Genomic DNA, 21017 nt, shown 5'->3' on the forward strand with positions numbered 1-21017 from the left:
AGAAAGGGGAACCCAGTTACGTACACACACGCAACTTGCCATCAATATTCATTAGCTGTGTTAACTTTTAGTCTGTAAATAACATTAGCACACTTTTCAGTATTAATTTTTAAATACTGGGTCCAAGTGCTTTACAGTTAACAGCATTCAGGAAAGTGATAAAAAGTCAATATCAAGCATATTCTTTTTTTTTTAATTTTTTAATGTTTATTTATTTTTGAGAGAGAGAGAGCGAGAGAGACAAAGCACAAATGGGGAGGGATGGAGAGAGAGGGAGACACAGAATCCGAAACAGGCTCCAGGCTCTGAGCTGTCCGTGTAGAGCCCAACGCGGGGCTCGAACCCATGGACGATGAGATCATGACCTGAGCCAAAGTCAGACACTCGACTGACTGAGCCACCCAGGTGCCCCAATATCAAGCATACTCTATAGACACACTTTGGCAGCTTTTTAAAAAATTTTAAATATTTAATCATCTAAATAATGGTAAATATCACTGTAATTTTTTTCTTTTTAAAAAGTATGTTTTTGGTTGGTTGTGTTCCAGGTTGCTTAAAAACCTATGCAAATGTAATGTCATTTCTTCTGATGCCCCTGTTTCATTTCCAGACTTCTAGGGATGGAGTTAATCGAGACCTCAGTGAGACTGTTCCTCGACTTCCAGGAGAAACTCGCATCACTGGTAAGGGTCCTATGAATTTAGGATTCACATAGTATGATGAGCGTCCCAGCAGGGTCAGGTGGCTTCAGTCCCTCCTTCTCTTTTAGAAGTCACATTGAGATAAATAGGCTAGCTTTGTTTGAAAGTGTTAACATAAAGACAACCCTCTGCATTAGTTTCTTGATCAAAGAGTTCCTTCAAGAGTTTCGTGTGGTCCAGGATAGTGATATTTTCCCCTCTGTACCCAAGACTGAGAATTATTTTAGAAAAGTGGATTATCTCTTGAACGTCCTTGTTGGAGCCCTAAGCTCTCATGGTTTGAGGTTGTAAGAACAAAGTAATACTAAATTTTTCCAATCTATGATGTGTGCTTTTTAAAATGATCAACCTAAAGACTTAACATCTAAGTAGTCTTCCTTTGAAATATAGGAGACCATATTGGTTTAAAATATCTTTCATTTGTCTGAAAACATTTGTAGTAATGTAGTAGTACATTTGTAGTAATGTTGATACAATATTTTGATTGTTTACTTATTTTTTTCATGATAAATTCATATTAAGGGGAAGGGATTTACTTTGGAAGGACCAGATCATTCTGGCTTAAGAATACAGAAGCATGTGACAGCTTCTAAGCCAAATGCTGATGTTGTGGGCATTCACATTTTGTATTGGGGTCAATACCCTCCCTCACCTCAGATCACCACATATTTGGTGGTGATACAGTTACCATTGTTTCAGGGAACCCTTTGGTTTGTTAACTGAGATCTGGGTTGTTTAGGTTAAATGGCTAAAATATGGTATTGATTAGATTAATGTCATAAGATATGGTCCCTTTGTGAATTAGTTAGCCGTGCACCATGAGAAACTATTCCACGTCCACAGACTTGCACACATGATCCTAGTCTTGAAAAGAAAACCAGTGGCATGTGTCCATCCCAATTTCTGGATAAGAGCAGAGAGGATAGCTTACTTTGGGCGGTCTTCCTCTATGAGCTTTTTGTGCTCTGTATCAGTCAGACGCTTAACCGAGGTAGTAATTTATTGAATTAGCATGAAGTAGCCTTACTGGGTATTTTTCATTTAGTACCCGTGGAGAAAGGGATTTCAAAGTAGTTAAAAAAAAAAAAATTAAAACCCAGTACCACATTCAAGGACACCCTTGAAAGATAACAGAAGGATATTTTTATTATAATAAATTTACTCTCCTGATTTAGTCTCCCCTTATGTTTGAGTCCACTAAAGATGTACTATTCTTTTGGCCATCTGTTTTTTTAACACTTAAATAATTGAAGTGAATCAAGCTTAACACTCTTCTCTGGACTATTAGAAAGAATAGACTATAGAAATATTTCAACCACTGACATTCATTTATTAAAAACGTCATGATGTCGGTGTGATTAGAGGCTGGCAAACGGCAAATCCTGTCTGGTGGTTAGGCCATGAGACTGTCCTCCTCCATGAGTTGCCATCTTCTGGTTGAAGTAGCTCCGTAGTTACCTTTATAGCCACCTGGGGGGAGCAGTGGCTGTACCCTCCTTCACTTCTGCTCTCCAGCTTTTACCACCTTGCCCAAGCTGGTGACAGCATTTTGGTCAAGCTCAGGGGAGCAAAGCTGGTGCCTGGACGTGACGTGTGGCCCCTCTTGACCTAGCACGGTAATGTGGAAACATTGCTGGTGCTTGCTTTCGACTTTTCTGGTGATCTTTTTTTTTTTTTTTTTTTATTGTAGTTATTCTTAGCCAAATAGTTTATATTAAATTAGTGCCATTTGTTGTGTATTTTGGTATATATTTCCATTATTTTAGGGTACTTTTTTTATCTTAATAGACAAAGAAGTTATTTACATATGTCCTTTCAATGGCCCCATTAAGGGAAGAGTTTACATCACAAATTATCGTCTTTATTTAAGAAGTTTGGAAATGGTAAGTAGAATCTAAGACCATAAAGATGACCCTAACTGTTAAAGATAATGCTAAACTGTCTCTCTTCTACCTTGCAAGACTGACTGTGGACCAGATTAACATGGGAATGCATTTGCTTCTCAGCTCTTAATTTTTGGCTTACGCAAAGCTCATTTAACACTAACACCTGTATATGTAGGAATAGAGTGAACTTAAAAAGAAGTTTTTATCCTGGGAAATACTGGGGAGGGGTTGGTAACTGGACCCATTTGCTAGCCTGGAGAAGTTGGTTAATATAGAACCGTGGTTCTTCACCAGAAGCACAGATGAGAACCACTTGTGCTGCTTAACAGACACCACAGATGTCCTGGATGTCCTGCATCAGAATGTCCATATCTGTAGTTCAGGTGTGGCTGTTATTTTTAAAACTTTACAGAGGAGGATGCTGATGTGAGTCTCTACTCTAGAACTTTCCTAGTGTTCAATTACAAAGTACCAGGTAGCAGTTTAGAACTAGGATGCCTATGGTATGGCTTAGTGCTGTTCTACCTTTTCATTCTAAGATGAAACGTTTGCCATAGCGTTTCAAGGAATGTTCCACTGATGGAACAATGAAATAGAGACGAGGTGCTCTAGAAGGGAAGGGAAGAGTATAGCTGTTGTGGCTGACACAGAAGGACTTACAGTAGATAGGTTGTTGTCTAGGCCAGCCTGAAGGGGCAGCTGTATTTTGGGGGTGGACCAAGGGGGGAATAGATAGATAGATAGATAGATAGATAGATCGGTTGGTCCAGGGTACATGGAAGAATAGCCTAACAGTGGTTTATACACAGGAGATGGTGAGACTGTTTGGAGGAATCTAGCTTGTGTTTCATTGTTTTTACCCTATAATTTCTTCAGGACTGTGTTATTGATGCAATATCTTGATTGAATCAAGGCATATGACTGATGCTGACTAAGAAACATGGGCTGAATGGTGGTGGTACACTTAGGTGAGGTTATACACTGGTGTTAAAGGCTCATAGCCATCTAAGAAGGGTGGTCTCTAATGTCTTGCTGTGCAGGGCCCTTCCTCTGCAGCGTTTCTAATGCAGTACAGTTGAACACCCAGAAAGCACGTGTGTCCAACATGTGAAAAACAGCAAACCAGCCAATGTGCTAGACTACACAGGTGCGATTTGAAATGGTCTTAATCAACCAGGATTTGGGAGTGAAACTAATAATATAAAGTTTAACATAGGTAACATTTACTTCATACAAACCGGTTGTACCAATAAAGGGTGGAGGAGGTCTGTCTTAATAGTGGCTCAAGCTTATTTGATCCAGTAATTGGGCATGATTGATTAAAAAGTTAATATACCTGTAGGCTAAACTAACAAAACTATAATATAATAGCAAAATGAAACTGTAGTCCCATCTGAAGTGTCGTGTTCAGATCCAGGTGCTATGTTTTGAGAGGGACATTGGCAAACCAGCAAGGGTTCAGACAAAGGGAACAAGGCTTGTGAAGAGGCTGTAGTATGAGCGATGATTAAAATAAGCGTCGATGTTTCCTCTGAAGACTGAAGGGAGGCATGACAGAGCTACCTTGGAGTGTTTGGAGTGCCTTCTGTGGAGCAGGGATCAGACTCATTCTGTACAGCTCCCAAGGGGCAAATTGGGACAGATTGAGAGATTTTATGCTGATATATGCAAGAGTTGTCAAAAATGAGAATTAAAGCAAGTGTTACGATGCCTTTCCCCTCTAAGAGTCTTGGCTCGTTGGGCTGCCATGCGTGCCCAGTTCCATTTCATGCTATCACTGATGATGAACTGGGGAAAATTTTTTTTTTAATTTTGTCTTTAATTTTGAGAGAGAGCATGGGAGGGCCAAAACGGGAGTGGGGAGAGAGAGAATCCCAAGCAGGCTTGGTACTGTCATGCAGAGCCCGATGAGGGGCTTGAACTCACAAACCGTGAGATCATGACCCAAGCAGAAACCAAGAGTCGGATGCTCAACCAACTAAGCCATCCAGGCGCTCCAAGTGGGGAGATTTTTTAAACTGGGGTGCCGTGACAGGATTGTATGATCTCAACTGCATAAACTATCCGTAGACAAGAGGCCAGAAGGAAATATAGCAAACGTCTTAGTACTTGGGGTATCTGGGGAGTGGAATTATACATGCTTTGTTTTGTCCCTTCCTCTTGGAGTGAGCATGTATCACTTTTATAATTGGGAGAGCACTTAGCAAGCTTTATTTTGTTCTTATACAGCATCTTAAGAGGTGGGGATTAGCACCGAATGGGTGTACAAAATGCCCATTTGACACCAGCTACTAACTTTTTCCTCCTTCCACTGTTTCACATAAACCTTTTGACCAATTGGCTATAACATTTAGTCCAAGTATAAAAGTGGGAAGCTAATGGCATAAAACACCATATAAAGAAAGCCATGTAAGTGGTTCTGCAGAAGCCTCAAAGCATAGTCCTCATAGTGTTTCTCAAAGTCTAAATAAGAGCATCAGTTGTGGATTCTGCTGCAGACTGTGTGTTTGGCAAAGAGCTGTCCTCTCACGGGCATTTGGAAGCGGACACCTGTGTGTTTCAGGTATGTAAATACTGCAGTGGGAGTCGGCTGTCCCATTTGGTTGAGGTGTCAAGGGCAAGTTTCCTGTCTGCCCCACCCACCCCTGCACTGTCCCCTTCCCAAGGACGGTAGAAGCACAGTGGCTGTATCCTTAGATTGTCATCGTGGCCCTCCTTCATGACCTCCCCCTCCCCCACTGTCCCCTGCATGCTGCCTGCACAGTGATCCTCCATGGAACGAGGCCAGCCAGCTTACTTCTCCATTCTATAACTCTCGTTGGCTCCCTATTGCCCATAGAATAAAATCTGCTGTCCTTTATATGACATAAAAATCCTTGCAACTTCTCTTGCTTCGATCCACACCACTCCCGCCCATAATGTTCTTAAACCACCTTCCCTTCTCCCAACACGCAAGGCCCTTCCATGCATCTGTGTGGATGCATTGCACGTGCTGTTCTCACTGTCCCCAGATGCTCTTTTCAGAAGCCGCTGTTTGTCCTTCAGAACCCACCTCAAAAATCACACCATCTTCGGAGCCTCCTCCAGCTCACGGTGAGGGACCCCCTCCCTCTTTGTGTCTCGGTAGCCTTTCCCCATGCCTCTCTGTTAGCATTTATTGCTGTGAGCCCTTCACTGGCCAACACTTCCTTTTTCCTTTTCGTGTTTGTTTCTCCTGAGCACTTGCCGCCACCTCCTATTTTATATATGTCACTGCTTCGTCTTGTTCCTTGGCTGTGTGAGGACAGGGATGCTTGTCTATCGCCCCGTGTCCCCTCTGCGCTTAGGGCCTGGCACATTGAAGGTGCCCAGTTGGGCTGTGCTGAATGAAGGAACTCTGCTGTTCTTTACTTGCTGCTATGTTTGTGGCCTTTACTAATGGTGCGTCTGCTTGGTCCTGTGTGCCTAGCTAGCACGGTGCCCACTAGATAGTAGGCACTCAGTAAAAATGTATTCCGTGAGTGAACTCGGGAGGGAACAGGCTTCATTGCTGTGGTGTCTTTTTTTTTAAGTTTGTTTATTTTAAGAGAGAGAGCATGAGCAGGGGAGGGACAGAGACCTGGGTCAGGGGGAGAATCCCAAGCAGGCTCCACACTCTCAGCATGGACCCCGACAAGGGGTTGGAACTCACGAACCGTGAGAGGTTTTGACCTCTTAAAACCAAGAGTCAGGGGCGCCTGGGTGGCTCAGTCGGTTGAGCGTCCGACTTCGGCTCAGGTCATGATCTCACGGTTTGTGAGTTTGGGCCCCGTGTCAGGCTCTGTGCTGACAGCTCAGAGCCTGGAGCCTACTTCGGATTCTGTGTCTCCTTCTCTCTCTGCCCCTCCCCCACATGTGCTCTGTCTCTCTCTGCCTCTCAAAAATAAAGAAAACTAATTAAAAAAAATTTAAAAACCAAGAGTCAGACACTCAACCAACTGGGCCACTCAGGCGCCCCTGTCACTGTGGTTTGACCTCAATGTAGGCCCCACTAAATCGTGGCATCTTGAATACCAACATTGCTTCTGGAGTTTGGAAATTTCATAGTCCCCTTTTGACCTTGAGGGTGTTCAGGAATTTGGCTTGGGGTCGATCTTGTGACCACAGCAGGGACACTTTAGGCACATAATAGTCTATAATCAGTACACCACCATGGGGAAGACTGCTTCAGCTTCCCTTCCAGGAACACTGGGTTCAAGTGCTATAGTGGGTTAGAAAAGCAAAGTAACCCTTTGTTCACGTGCTCATACCTTTATTCCGGAACCTTCAGCAAGCAGCGTGGTGAGCTAACACTGAACTTGGTGAACAACTCAAAAACGAGTAATTGGGGTGTAATATGACAAAGCCCACACTGGTTGCATAATGCCACGAGGTTACGAGGGAGAGGGTGATTAACTGTGTGATGACTCATAGCATGCTTTGTAGAGGAGGTGATATTTGAACCGAGTCTTGACGAATGCTAAGAATTTCCTGGACAGGAGGGAAGAGAGGGAGGAGCACATCAGGTAGAGAGTTTCCCTATCACTTGTATGACAATATGGAGAAGACCACATACTGTAAAACAGCGGAGTTGTCTGTTGGAGATGGAGGGGAGCAGGGTGGCAGGAGATGATACTGGAAAAAGGGTGCACCCCAACAGTCTCACAAGTCACGTGTCAGTGCCCACCTTCTGTGGACAACCACCTGGTGGATGTGGGTTTCTGGAAGGGATGTCAGGTTGCAGTGTGTCTGATGGATTACGGAAGGAGACTGGAGGGAGGGAGAGCAATGGAAAAGTCAGCTGTCCAGGTGAGCATCCCGGGCCTCACAAGGTCACCGTTGCGCCAGGAGGAGGCAACAGCGTGGAAGGTTCAGGAGAATAGGGTGGCCCTTTGGAGGCGGGAGTTGGAGGAAGGACCTCAGGTGGCAAATGATGCCTGTGATCCTTTGCCTTTGAAATGAACCTCACAGGAGAAGGAACATGCGTGAGAGAAGCCCCTGGGGCTCTCAGAACACGTGGGCTTGATCACCGTACAACCACTGGGTGGAGATGTCTCTGAAGCAGTTGGAAGCGTGACTCTGAAACTTATGAAGTTATTAGCAACATCAGTGTTGGTGAACACCGCGTACATCCATGCGATTACCTGAGAAGAAGATGTGACAAGGACATGCAGGCTGTGGCGAGAACCCTGGGGAGCACGAGCATTCTTGGTGGGGGGGAGGGGATGGGAAACAGGGGGAGTGCCAGCATAGAAGAGAAGCGGCAGTCTCAGCAGTAGAAAATGTGAGTGAAGGCTTTGGTGGAAGTCGGTATAGAAGAGAAAAGACTCAGGAAGGGAGCAGACCACGGACGGAATGCTGCAAGGCTCAGTGGGAGAAAGAATGAGCAAAGGCCACAGAGGGTGGTCATTAGGTCACTGGGAGCCCTGGTGGGAACCGATTCTGTGGAGATGCCAGTCTGATAGGCATCTCGCTCCTTCCACCTTCCAGGCCTCGGCACAGCGGGCTTGTCTCCAGTCTCCCTCCCCAGGGCTTCCCCTGCTCCCTGGCTGCAAAGAACTCCGCTGCCTGCTGGCGATGCTCCTTCCCACACGCTGTCCCCATCTGGCCGCAACTGACAGGCAGAGCGATTCCCTGGTCATCCCTGGGCTTCCTTTGGTTTCAAGTGCCACCTGTCTTTCAGGCCCCTTTCTCATTCCTTGCTGCCCGCTCGAGACCCCTTGCCTTTTCACCCACCATCCCAGATGCCTGGACCGAGGTGGGGGCCTTCAGCTCTGCCTCCCTCCCCAGTTCCTTCCTTCCTGGTGCTCTAGCTTCTCTGGGTGGCACTGCTTGTCTTCCAGTCATCCTGGGATCCCTGCCCCTCCCCTCCCTTCTCCATAGTCCTCTTCACGTGTGCTGTGCCCCACCTTAGTCCAAGGTCTTGTCCCAGTCTGCTGGTGGGGCTACACATCAGCTTCCCTACCCGCAGCCTCTCCCCACTCCCTTCTTTCTGGCTCCCAAAGACATCCTGATAGTCATGCCCTCCCCTTCCTCAGAGGCTTGGCTCCTTTCCTCCCTCATTTCCAGTGCCTTAGCCAGGGAATTAGGGGCACCTTTCCACCTCTGTCCGGTGTGCCCACTTTGCGCTCTGGCTCAAGTGCCCTACTCACTGTCCCCCGACTAAGCCCTGCGCTTTCTGTTCTGGACATGTGTTCAGGCCAGTTTTTTTCACCTAGAGCACGCATTCATCTCTACTAGAAAATTATTTTGGAATGTTGAAGATAGAAAGTTTATAAAGAATACCCTAAACATCTACGGATCCTCCACCCAGCTGAAGAGACCCCATCTTCCCTTTGCTGCGGAGGTAATACCACTTGAAAGTTGGTATTTCTTGCTCCTGGTCACCCACACACCCCTTTCTAAACTAGAATGGACTATAGCAGATGCGTGGCAGCTAGACGAATACAGGGTTTTGGGCCTTCCAACTGAGCAGTGCTGATGAGATGAGAAACATGTTGTGCACACACCTTCCATTTTCTGATGGTTAAGTCAGAAATAGTGTGTTCTTCCTGGATTAAATGCAAGGACAAATCTCTCTGAAAGGAACACAGTGATTCCATTCTCCAGGCAGAGTATTACCCAAAGATTCTTCAGTCCCATTTGAGACCCTTTATAAGGATATGGGACACACGTTCATCTTTACTTGGTAAATGTATTTCTTTGAGGGACTAGAAAAATGAGGTCCATTTCCTTAGCTTTTCGATGGTTTACCAGTCAGTGTACAGACAGGACTTGGAGAAGTGAGTTGAATGGATGGCGGTGTGTCCGTCAGAATCTGTCTCTCAAATACGCAGTTCTGAAATGAGCTTTGGGCAGGTGCTGGGTATCGTGCCAGCTGGAAGCCGGGTGTTTAACAAGAGTGGGAGCACTTCGGTTCTGTGGTCTTCGTCACTGGCTGCAACTGGAGGTGTAAGCCTCGGACACCACCCTTGCCTTGTGGTATGGACAGTCAGAGCCACATATGTATTCTTTCCCAGAGGGAAGGCCCATCTCATTCATTACAAGGATGACTGACAAGGATTCCTATAATACTTTTCTTTTCAAGAAAGTCCATTGGAAGCTTTTCAAGATTGTTCTTTCTTGGGTTCCTCAGGCTAATAGATTTAGCACCTGTTTTTGTTTTAAGGGAGCTGAAATAATGCAAAAAAGACTGTAATAATAAAATATTCTCTTGTGTCTATAAGTAGGAAATTCAGTGGGAATGTGGGACCTGCGCTGTAGGTATTCTGCTAAACTTCAGTCTTGAATCCTCTTACGCTGCTGCTGCAAAATGAATGCTGTCTTCGGTTAAAACAATGCCTGCTGCCACCTTCGGTTCCCTTGCCCCTTGTTGCCATATCATTCCCACTTTTCCAGTTCCCAAACTTGAGAGTCTGTGGGCTACTGAACCCTGCTGTGCAAGTCCCATAGTAGATTTAATTCATTAGTCCCTTTACAAGTACAGGCTTTCAGACCTCAGGGTCTCCTTCCGCCTGGGCAGTTCTTTGGATTTCAGGCTGACTTTTTCCGTCCCCCACTGTGTCACTGACAAACCCTCCATGTTCTTTAGCAGACTGCCTCTCTTGTTCTGCTGAACAGGTAAAAGCCCTCCTCCTTGAGCTGCTTACCTGCCCCCCCCGCCGCCACTACCCACTGATAACTGTTTTCACCCATCCTTTCCTCCTCTCATCTGAGAGGAAGGGACTAGTTGCGTTTTTGAAAACAAAATTCCTCTACTTGAGCCTTTTTTCCTTTGCTCTTTTACTTCCTCTGGAGTTTAGTGCCCCCTCAGTCATTCTCTGTCTTCCAGTTGTGGTGTCTGTTGGCTCCTTTGCCCCACCCGGCCCCACAGACCTGCTCACGTCTCTATGTCTTGGATCCCTGCTACCCCCCTGCCCCAACACTACCATCCTCTTTCTTCCCCTTCTTTAGGGGACTTCTTTAAAAATTAGTCCACACTCACTGCTTCTACCTCCAGACTGTTAACTGATTGGTGTTTTGTGGTCTGACTTCTGTTCCCTATTGAAAGTCCTCTTTCAGTGCTCAATTCCAAGTGGGCTTGGTTGAGTTCTCAGCTCCTTTTAAAAGTGTATTTATTGGGGGGGGGGAGAGAGAGAGAGAGAGAGGGAGGCAGACAGCAAGAGAGAGCATAGGGGAGAGGCAGAAAGAGAGAGAGGGAGAGAGAGAATCCCAAGCAGGCTCTGCACTGTCAGCACAGAGCCTTATGTGGGGCTCAATCTCACAAACTGTGAGATCATGACCCGAGCCAAAATCAAGAGTCAGACATTTAACGGACTGAGCCACCCACCCAGGCACCCTAAGCTCTCAACTCTTTAATTTCTGTGCAGTGACAGATATTGTTGACTACTCTTTCTTTCCTCTGTAATTTTCTCCATATTTCTTGGGTCTTCCCCCACTTCTGCCATTTTGCCTTTATTGCCACCCATTTTTTCCTTCTTACTTCCTAGATATATATTGTCCCCAGAGTTTGCTTCTTTCTCAGCTGTCAGTTGCTCTCCAGTTCTATAGCTCCGGTCCTAATCTTTCATTCCTTATTTGTTGACCATTCGAGAGGCCGCTGTGTGTCGAGCACTGTGCCAGATGCTAGGATCCAGTGGTGTGCACAGCAGACACAGTCTCTCCCTCATGAAGCTTTAGTTTTGATGGAACTGCCAGGCATTAATCAGATACTCATACCAGGTATATGACAACAAGTTGTTGTGTTGCTTGTGAGTAGCACAGGCGTGCAGTTGTTTGAGAAGCCTGGGAAATTGTCCTGAGAAAGTGGTGTTTCACCCCTGATCTGAAGAATGAATGTGAAAAGAAAAGAAAGAAAACAATGAATAGGAATTCCCTAGATGTTCGGCAGAGACTGGGTGGGAGACAATGGGCAGAGAGAACAGCCCGTGAGAGGCCCTGAGAGCAAAGGGAACACGGACCGATGAGCGAGCGGGTGGCTGGGTTGGTGGTGGGAAGAACGGCAAAGAGTGAGCGGGAGGGAGAGGGGTTGGGGGCCAGAGGGCCGAGACCTGGTAGATCCTGTTAAGGATGGAGGTGTTTGGAGTTGAGCAGTGAGAAGTTTTGGAAGCGCTTTAAGCAAAGGAATGATACAGCCTCAGACTGACTTTTGTAAGCGAACAGCTGTATGGAGGGCAGACTCTAAGGGGAGCAACGGTCCATGCAAAGAGGCTGCTGTGCCTATTCCAGTGGCCCAGAGAAGTTGCTGCTAGAAGTGGAGAGGGGTTGACGGACTCAAGATTGATTTAAGAGATAAACGTGGGAGACCGGATGAGGGATAACAGAGAAGGGGATGTCAAGGATGACTCCTAGGTTTCCAGCTTTTGTAACTGCGTGGATGGAGCACCAGCCACTGAGATGGGAAGACGTAATTGGGAGAGAGAAACATCACATGATTAGTTCTGGACGTTCTGAGTTCAAGGGGCCTTTGGAATCTCTCCCAGTTCTGTATTTCCAGCTGCCTCCTGGTTATCTATACTTGATTAATTTACCATAACCTCCAGCCTAGTGTATCTCAAAGTGACCATGTTAATCTTTCTCTAGAACCCCTTTTTGTGTTCTTTATGTCTCTTTGTGGGACCACATCTCTCGTCTGGGCCTAAATCTGAGTCATTGTTGATGCTTCCCCAGTGGCTCATTGTCTCCTCTTCTCAAAACACATTCCATGGATCCCATTCACCCCAATCCAAACCCTGGGGTGCTTCCCAGGGAATTCCCCTGCCATCCTTTTGTAAACCTGACCTGCTTGCTTTTTTTTTCCCCCTGCAAAATCCCCATACTTTCCCACATGTGTAGCTGATGTCACTGTTACCTGTGTTTGGAAGGCAGATCTCCCAGCTGCTATCATTCCATCCTGTAAGGATCATTTTTCACATCGCCATTGCCCCAGAACCTTCAGGAGACCCAACCGATAGGAAATTGTTTTGCTCTCCTCTGATCTCTCAGCCCATTTGTCTGGATGTGGGTGGTTTGCTTTGGTTTTTGTGGCTCTTGTACTTGCGGCCTGGCGGCATGGCTATCTGGGTACCTGTGTGTTCTCTCCCAGTCTGTGCCCTGGGCTCCGTGAGGGTGGTGCTTGCATATTGTCTCCGTGGCTCCCGGCATCCAGTGTGGCTTCTGTTACTCTGTACACACTCGAGAGAGACAGTAAATGCTTGGCGTCTCTGCAGAGTTCGTGTTCTGTTTACTTCCCCACTATTTTAGATCCTTAAATGTATAGAATTTTGAGTTAGAACGGGCCTTTGAGAATTCTTAAATATTTAATGATATTTAGATAGTAACAACTCAGGTTTCTACAGAGTTAAGCTAATTTTCCTATTCCTGGATCTTCCAGTTTGGCCTGCTGGGTTATCTGATCTTGAACCTGTCTCTCGGGGAGAACATGGCAAGTAGCCTCATTAAACTATGGGTGTCTTTGGTCAGGAACTGGCTGGTTCTCCTCAGTGTCCTTTTTTCTGTTGGCTCAGAATAGTCAGAGCTATAGAGTTTCCTCCATACAAGGACAAAGGACAGTGAGGTCTCCTCTCACTTTAAATTTTTTTTACTTTTTTGGTTGCATTCTTGCTTCCTTGTTGACGTTAGAGTATGAGACTTTTATTTAGTATCTCATCTGTGTATTTTTAGATCTAACTGTAAGTTTGGTATTTAAGCATATAGTTGGACACTCCTAAATCTCAGTCTAAACAGACTGCCTGATCGTGTGCTTCTATTTTATGTTATTCTTAATTTTTTAAATATTTCTTATTTATTTTTGAGAGAGAGAGACAGACAGACAGAGGGAGACAGAGTGTGAGCCGGGGAGGGGCAGAGAGAGAAAGGGAAGACAGAGAATCCGAAGCAGGCTGCAGGCTCTGAGCTGTCAGCACAGAGCCCGATGGGCCTCGAACTCACAAACCACGAGATCATGACCTGAGCCGAAGTCGGACGCTTAACCAACAGAGGCACTTCGGCACCCCTGATAGTTTTCAATAACTAGATTGTATGGAGAGGTAAATACGTTATAATATGCAGCTACAAATGTACAGTTACTGAGTACTGTCTCCTTTTCTCTAGGCACTTGGGTTTGAGTCATGTAGAGAGGTGTCTTTCCCCACGGCAACAACTATAACCTGCGTCCTTATGGGTACAAAGAGACCTCTAGCTGTTTGCAAGGGCGTACTGATCCACATTTGTAGAATACAGTTATATCTTCCAAATGCTAAAATAGTCTTCGTGATCGTAATAATAACTTCCTTTGTTTTGTAGCTACCAAATGACAGGCACCATGCCAGGTGCTTAAGTCCGTGATCTTTAATCATCCCTACTTGACAGGAAAATGTGGCCAAGAGGTACCATCACTTGCCAAAGCCATTCAGCTAATAAATGCCAAAGCTCTACTTTGAACCAATTTTGTGCAACATAAGAGCTTGTGCTCTTTTCTCTACACTGTGATAACTGTGCTCTTACGTTTCCTTTACCTTTTTATTTTGAAATAATTATGAACGCTCAAGAACTTGGAAAACTAGTACAATACCTATAGCCCCTCCAATAACTATGCTGCTTGATCACAACCAGGAAATTTATGGCACAATACAGTCGACTGAGACCCTGACTACTTGAATTTCACCCGTGTTTCATGCACTCATGTTTTCATGTTTCTGCATACAATCCTATGACATTTGATCCCATGTATCATGTAACCACGCACTAGCAATCAAGAAAAGCAGCCATTTTGCCAGTGTGAAAGAACTTCCTCATGCTGCCCCTGTATAGCCACACCCTACTTCCCCTCGACCCCTGACAACCACTCCTCCGTTCTCCATCTCTACAATTTTGTCACTTCAAGAATGTCCTAAGTCGACTCCTATAGTGTGTGACCTTTGGACATTGGCCTCATCCACTCAAGCATGATGCTCCGAAGAGCCTTCCAGGTTGGTGTGTGTGTCCATAGTTCATCCTTTTTTGTAGCTGGGTTGTATTCCATGGCATGGATGTACCACATTCTTAGACTTTTTGAATTTTTAGAACACCTATAAGCTGTATTCATATTTTATAAAGAAATGCTTAGTTTTTCTATTATATAAAGGAGAAGGATTGGAAGTAAAACTTCAGCTTTCCTTGTATCCCCCAAAAGGATATCTTCTAAAGAACGAAAATTCAGTGAGCACCTTTAAAACATTTTCTTTATTATCAAAGTAATCACCGCAATAAAGGAAGTATTGGATTTAAAAAACCTGTGTAGGTCTCCCTTTGTCCATGTGGCTTTTACGTTACTGTAGCCCATGTAGTTTGTATGCTGCTGCTTCCCACGTAAGCTTATTTTTCCACGTACTGTAATTATTTTAGTAGCTGCATGCTTAGTCCATCACATTGACGAGTGGTAATTTTCTCCACCCCGATGTCCACCTCCGGCTCCATTGAGCATCTTCACGTATACAGTGTTCTTCCTGTCGTGCGATAGCTGGAGCCAAGCTCTTAAGAATGCTTAAGAGTCAGAAGGCAGGAGCATTTGGCTCTTTTGATGCATGTTCCCAGAGCTTGGCTCAAATGTCAGCCCTTCCCCGTATTTCCTAAGCAAGCCACAGAAGCTTTTGAAAGCTTTGATTGCCATGTCAGGAACCGGGAGTAGTACGCCAGCATCTGGAATGGTTGTAAGGACAAAATCAGAAAGATGGCGTGCACGATGCCCCTGTACACCTGGCACAGGCGGGTTTCTCTGTGCATGGCGGCTGCCGTCGTCTCGTGATGCTTGTGGTGTGACTTCACTAATGTGGTTCTGTCTTGCCAGCAGTTGTATGGACCCCTCGCACCCAGCGGTGGGGAAGGAATGATGGAGAGGCACGGCTATGCACTCAGGCCCTTCTACTTCGTGAAGTGCGCCCCTGCCTAAGCTAGGCGCTCCTTCCAGATGTCTGGTTTCTAGCGTGGGGAATATAGACCTATGAATTTCAGCAGACAGAGTAAAGCAAGTGACATAGCAGCAATCTGAATCAAGTGTTCTAGAACTTCAGAGGAAGGAGTGGTCAACTCTAATTAGGAAGCAATGCTTTGTTAGAGGTGATGTTTGCTGAGCCAGGGCTTGAGCCACGGGGAGAAGACATCTGGTAGTTGGGAAGGATAGAAGATCTGGGGCAAAGAGAACACCGTGCCGTGTTTGAGGACTGCTGAAGGTATTCACTTCGCCAGAGTGCAGAACGGTGTGGGAGAAAGGCCTGCAGAGACCAGGTGGATGTGACACCATGGGGCCCTTGAAATTGTGTGCCTGGGAGTTTAGTCTTTATTCTATAGGCGATGCAGAATGGCACATGTTTGGGGATGCATTTCGATTGCATAACTGGCTATTGTAATGCTCGCTCTTTCATGTGTGATCTGTATCCTATTTTTGTTTATAAAAAGTGGTAAAAGTGCCAAGGTAAAATGCCCTAAACCATATGTTGTTTTTTTAACAGACGTTTTTGATGTTTTAATGATACTGACAGAGATACTGACTTTTGCGTTTTTGTCCATTACAGGATTCTGCTCTAATACTTGATGTTCCTCTGGGTGTGATCTCCAGAATTGAAAAAATGGGAGGCGCGACAAGTAGAGGAGAAAATTCCTATGGTCTAGATATTACTTGTAAAGTAAGAGATTCAGTACTTTCTTGTGTGAAAAAAAGACACATTACTGTTGAATGATAAGTAAAGGTCAATGGGGGCTTAGAAAAAAATAATCAAAGACCCTTGTTCCTCTAAGGCCCTAGAAAGAATGGTTCTTCCTCGGGATCAAGCTTCCAAAACTGCCTGGGGAAATAGTTCCTATGAAAGAGTCCTGCTGTTGTCAGCATGTGTGAGGACTAACACCTATCCTTCTGTCAGCTTGACTGAATAGGAAGAAAACTTCATAGATAGAATTTTCACTCTCTCTAGTCTTTGCCCGAGTCTGCTCCTGGTGTCCCTTTATGTGATGTGTTGCCAGCTGGACATCTTCACACCCTGAAAGGAAAGAGAAATGCAAGAGATTCTACCCTCTGTGAACAGGCTGCACCTCTAACAACCTCTCTAACAGTGGTCTACCATGTTGCTTTGGCGTGGTGGGTGGCAGGGATTTAATGGTAACAAAATTCACTCAGCAGTAATAGTAACGCTTCAGTGAGCCTCTGTGTTAGTCCACACACGTGCTAGGTGCTTTCCGTTCAGTCCTCAGGGCAATGCTCGGAGATGGACAATGGTGTCTCCACTTTATAGTTGGGAAGCCTGAGCATAAGAAGAGTTAAGTAACTGAGCTAAGATCACCCAACAAATGGCAAGGTTGGGATCCAAATACAACGAGATGGTCATTTTGCAAACAACAGGATAAACCTTCTGGAAAGAAAACTTCCTTTCCAGGGATTAAGGATCAGAAGACTACAATCTGAATCGAGTAATAAAATACGATAATAACAGAATAGAAGAGAATAATGGCCAATCCCAGAAAGAGCTAGAAGGGGTTTGGAGGTCATCTGTCCCAGTGGTTCTCACAGCTAGATCTGGAAGGTGTGGCCTTTGCTCAGGCACTTTGATGTCTTAAAACTAATCTCCTATGATTTTGTTTTGATTATGAATGTGGTACATTTGTTTTATTACCTCCAGTTTATAAAAGATGAAGACTAGTACTCTCCATCATGAAGCAAAGGATTGTGTCACCATTAGACCTGAACTGAAATTCTCCGTCACTCCCCACCTTGGCTTTTTTTTTGTTTTTGTTTTTTGGGGGGTTTTTTTGGTGTTTTTCTTTAAATTTAATTTAATGTTTTTAAATTTACATCCAAATTAGCATATAGTGCAACAATGATTTCGGGAGTAGATTCCTTAATTCCCCTTACCCATTTAGCCCATCCCCCCTCCCACAACCCCTCCAGTAACCCTCTGTTTTCCATATTTAAGAGTCTCTTCTGTGTTGTCCCCCTCCCTGTTTTTATATTATTTTTGCTTCCCTTCCCTTATGTTCATCTGTTTTGTCTCTTAAAGTCCTCATATGAGTGATGTCATATGATATTTGTCTTTCTCTGACTAATTTTGCTTAGCATAATACCCTCCAGTTCCATCCAAGTAGTTGCAAGTGGTTTTTGGTTTTTGTTTTAATCCAAGCTACCTTAAATTCCTTATTTATGATCCCAGCTACTGTCTTCACTTTGGGGCCTAGAAATACAAGGATTTACTTTTAAGGAAGGTTTTTGCATTTTGCATAAAAGGATCCATGGGAGTATAGAGTTTCCTATTACAGTACTCAAGAGAAAATGGGGTTGCTCTATCGACAGTTTTGAAAGTGACTTTCATTCTGATAGAATTTTTTTAAAAGTCCTATTTGTTGCCTTATCAGTAGGAAGAATTTTGTATTTAAACATTAGTCCCCCCAAAATTAATAAGACAGAGCACATTTCCCCCTTTGACTGCTTATTATAAAAACAAAGAGCTTAGGAACAACTCCACCAGGCATCACTTGCAAATGTTACACACATGTTTCTCAGTATTAGCATTCAGCCCAAAGATGATGGCCTAGAACACTTGTGGCTCAGCCTCTTAATTCCGTTCTCTCCCTGGAAATGGCGATATCTCAAGAGTCCAATCCCATGTTCATAGAACAGACCTGAAGGTGATAGAAAGGGACCCTGCTGGGTCCAAGGCGGATGCTTCTGTCTCTCGGAGGTCAGCTCCAGCTGGCATCAAGAAGCATCGTGCAGCTGTTACTCTACTGACACGGGTAGTTCTGAGCCCCCCAAATTTGGTCCTATCGGCTCTGCACGTGGGGATTTTGGCTTGCCAGTAGCGTCTTTCACCCTGGGGATGCAAGTCCCAGTGGGTGTCATCTAGCAGCAGAGGAGAACGTAGCTCTGAATATGCGAATTTTTAGCCAGGTGCCACAGGAGCCCCTGTTGACACCTTGGAGCCTTAAGGAAAAAAAAAAAAAAAGAGCAAGCCAAATCTTACCATCACAGAACCTCCTCTCTTCTTTCATGCTGCACCCCCGTTTACTCACTTTAAAGACAGCCTGGTATTTCGAGGTCAGCAGTGATGGGTGTTGTTTCTATAGAAATGCGTTATAGAAATGATGTGTCCGCAAATCAGCCCCTCGGTGTTGGTGCAATGGGGGGATGTTCACTTGGACTCACTTACTACAGCGAGGCTTGGTGGATCATCACAGGACCCACTTGTCAAACAGGCCGAGGGTCTGACCATCCAGTTCTTCTGCCACAAGGCTCTTTGTCAGGTGCCTCTTCCCTGACAAGTCAGGCTCTCAGGAGACCAGGTGGAACTTGGCTCATATTTCTCTTGCAGATTTGGTGAGCTGCTGCCTGTGAGTCATTTGCTTTTTCCGTTTCAATTTTCTTGTTGGCAAGATGAGGTAGTAATTCTTTCTGTCCTTTAATTACATCTGAATCAGATGGCAACAAGAAGTTGCTTGAATCACTTGTGCTTTGGCACAGTGCAAGTAGTTGTTTGAATCACTGATAGATCAAAATAAATGGTTATCCATAAATGGTCTAATTTCTGGCCAAGTGGTGAAGAGCAGTGAGATTCTGGCGTTATCATCTGACCCCGGGCTGTTAGGAGGGAAGTTCTGTGCGGGTCTTTCAGCCTCGTGGATCCTTGGCGATCCAGGGCTGTGCTCATGGCTCGGTTGCAGACCCTTTCAAACCATGTCATCCCAGTGAGATGATTATTCCCTTTTATTTGACTACTTCTTCGCATCATGAGCCAGCAACTAATAACCCAGTTTTCTTGGAATATGTTGTGAATCGGTTTTTGGATTTTATTCAGTTATGTGCTTTTAAAAACAAAAGCACAGAATCCTGTAGCTGGCAAGGCCCGGCAGATGCCATCTGTGTACAGAGTGAGCAATCTTGGGTCACTCATCAGAGGTCTTAGGGTCCAGTTCTTTATACCGCCTCTGCTGCCAGTGGCATTCTGGGATGTCTTTTATATGGCAAGGAGCTTGCTAGTCCTTCATGCCAAAGACTTATGAAGCTTTAAATGTGCTCCTGAGATAATAAATGAAAAAGCACTTTGAAACAAATATAAAGATGGTGATGTCCAAGACGAAGTACCCCAGGGTCCAGCACAGGGCTCGTTTTTTTGTAGCTGAAAGCACAGTGCAGAATGTGCCGGTTTTAGTGTTCAGCCATCACTTGGTCACAGCACCATGATCAACTTAAGAGACAGCCTAAAACCCCTCACTTCAAAGAGAAGACAGAATGTTCTATAAAAACAACTTGATATATAAGGGAGCACTTTTGGTTTGGGTTTGGTTTAAAAGAAGGTTTTCTTATCAAAGAGCTACATATTAGAAGCTGTTTTTACAATCCAGGTTTGAGCATTGATTTTTAGTTCCTGGAAGCATAGGGGTCCTTCACTGTGGTTTATCTGGAACTCTGTGCAAGTCAACTCGATAGGAAGAATACGTCCCATTGCTTTGCATGAGCACTTACTGTGCCAAGCATTTCCTGAACTGTTAGACTTGAAAGTAGCAGGAAGCAGAGGGAGAGAGCTTCCGTGTTTTCCTGACATGTTTGACAATTTTGAGATTACATGTGATAGCAGGTACACATTTGAAAAGTTCTATGAATAAAACACTGTTTTGTGATGAAAATACCGCAGCAGTCAGTTGGAGCGGATAGACACCGTAGAGGGTGTGCAAGGCAGGGTGTGATTTTTCTCATTACAAAATGATTGTAGCTCTGTCTTCTTTTTAGCACTAGTTGCTTTGTTTTTACATTCGTGACTACGATGGGGAGTGTTTTGAGGTGTTCTTAAACTGGATATTTCAAAATACCACACAAAGCAAAGTGATTTTCTTAGTAATCTCGATTAATTGTCCTTTCAGGTAAGTGAATCTTCCACTCCTTTAGTTGAATAGATTTTTTGCTAAGGAATGTCACTTTATTTGAAGACTGAACTGTCGAATCTGTCTGCCCCCTAGGACATGAGGAACCTGAGGTTTGCGCTGAAACAGGAAGGCCACAGCAGAAGGGATATGTTTGACATTCTCACGAGATACGCCTTTCCCCTGGCACACAGTCTGGTAAATTCCAGGGTTCTTCCCAGCACTGGGGGGCTGTTGGGAGTCTACTCTTTCATCTTACGCTCTGTGCTGTACTTCCCGGCATGATACATATGCCAGGACGTTTATTAAAGATGATTGAATTGTTCCGGGGGTGGGGAGGGGGCAGGCCTCTCCTCTGCTAGTCCATGTGGGATGGCTCACCCCAGGTGACTGGAGCATCACCCTGGGCAGCCTGTGCTCTCCCCCCACCCAGGGCGCCCCCTGCCTTGGCTCACCCTCTTTAAAAGGCATGAGGTAGCGAGGCGGACCGTCGGGCACCTTCCTTTCTCCATTGTGCCTGGCTTGCACCTCTTCTCCCCTCTCCTGCCCTGCTCTAGTCTAAGCAAACTTGGAG

At 45.0% G+C, this 21017-nt stretch overlaps 1 protein-coding gene across 4 annotated transcripts in view; it reads left to right on the forward strand.

The window, feature by feature from the left end:
- MTM1 (myotubularin 1) overlaps nt 1–21017 on the forward strand; it is a 96555-nt gene that overhangs the window by 25022 nt on the left and 50516 nt on the right. For 2 of the 4 annotated variants that reach the window (XM_027053460.2, XM_027053461.2), the window contains exons 3-6: nt 611–683; nt 2490–2584; nt 16114–16224; nt 20540–20641. In XM_027053460.2, coding sequence (XP_026909261.1) covers nt 611–683; nt 2490–2584; nt 16114–16224; nt 20540–20641 — 381 coding nt within the window. The remainder of the gene's footprint in view (nt 1–610; nt 684–2489; nt 2585–16113; nt 16225–20539; nt 20642–21017) is intronic. The other 2 variants (XM_027053463.2, XM_053201818.1) reach the window with 1 other exon arrangement.

The sequence above is a fragment of the Acinonyx jubatus genome, chromosome X (genome assembly GCF_027475565.1).
Source record: "Acinonyx jubatus isolate Ajub_Pintada_27869175 chromosome X, VMU_Ajub_asm_v1.0, whole genome shotgun sequence".
NCBI lineage: Eukaryota > Metazoa > Chordata > Mammalia > Carnivora > Felidae > Acinonyx > Acinonyx jubatus.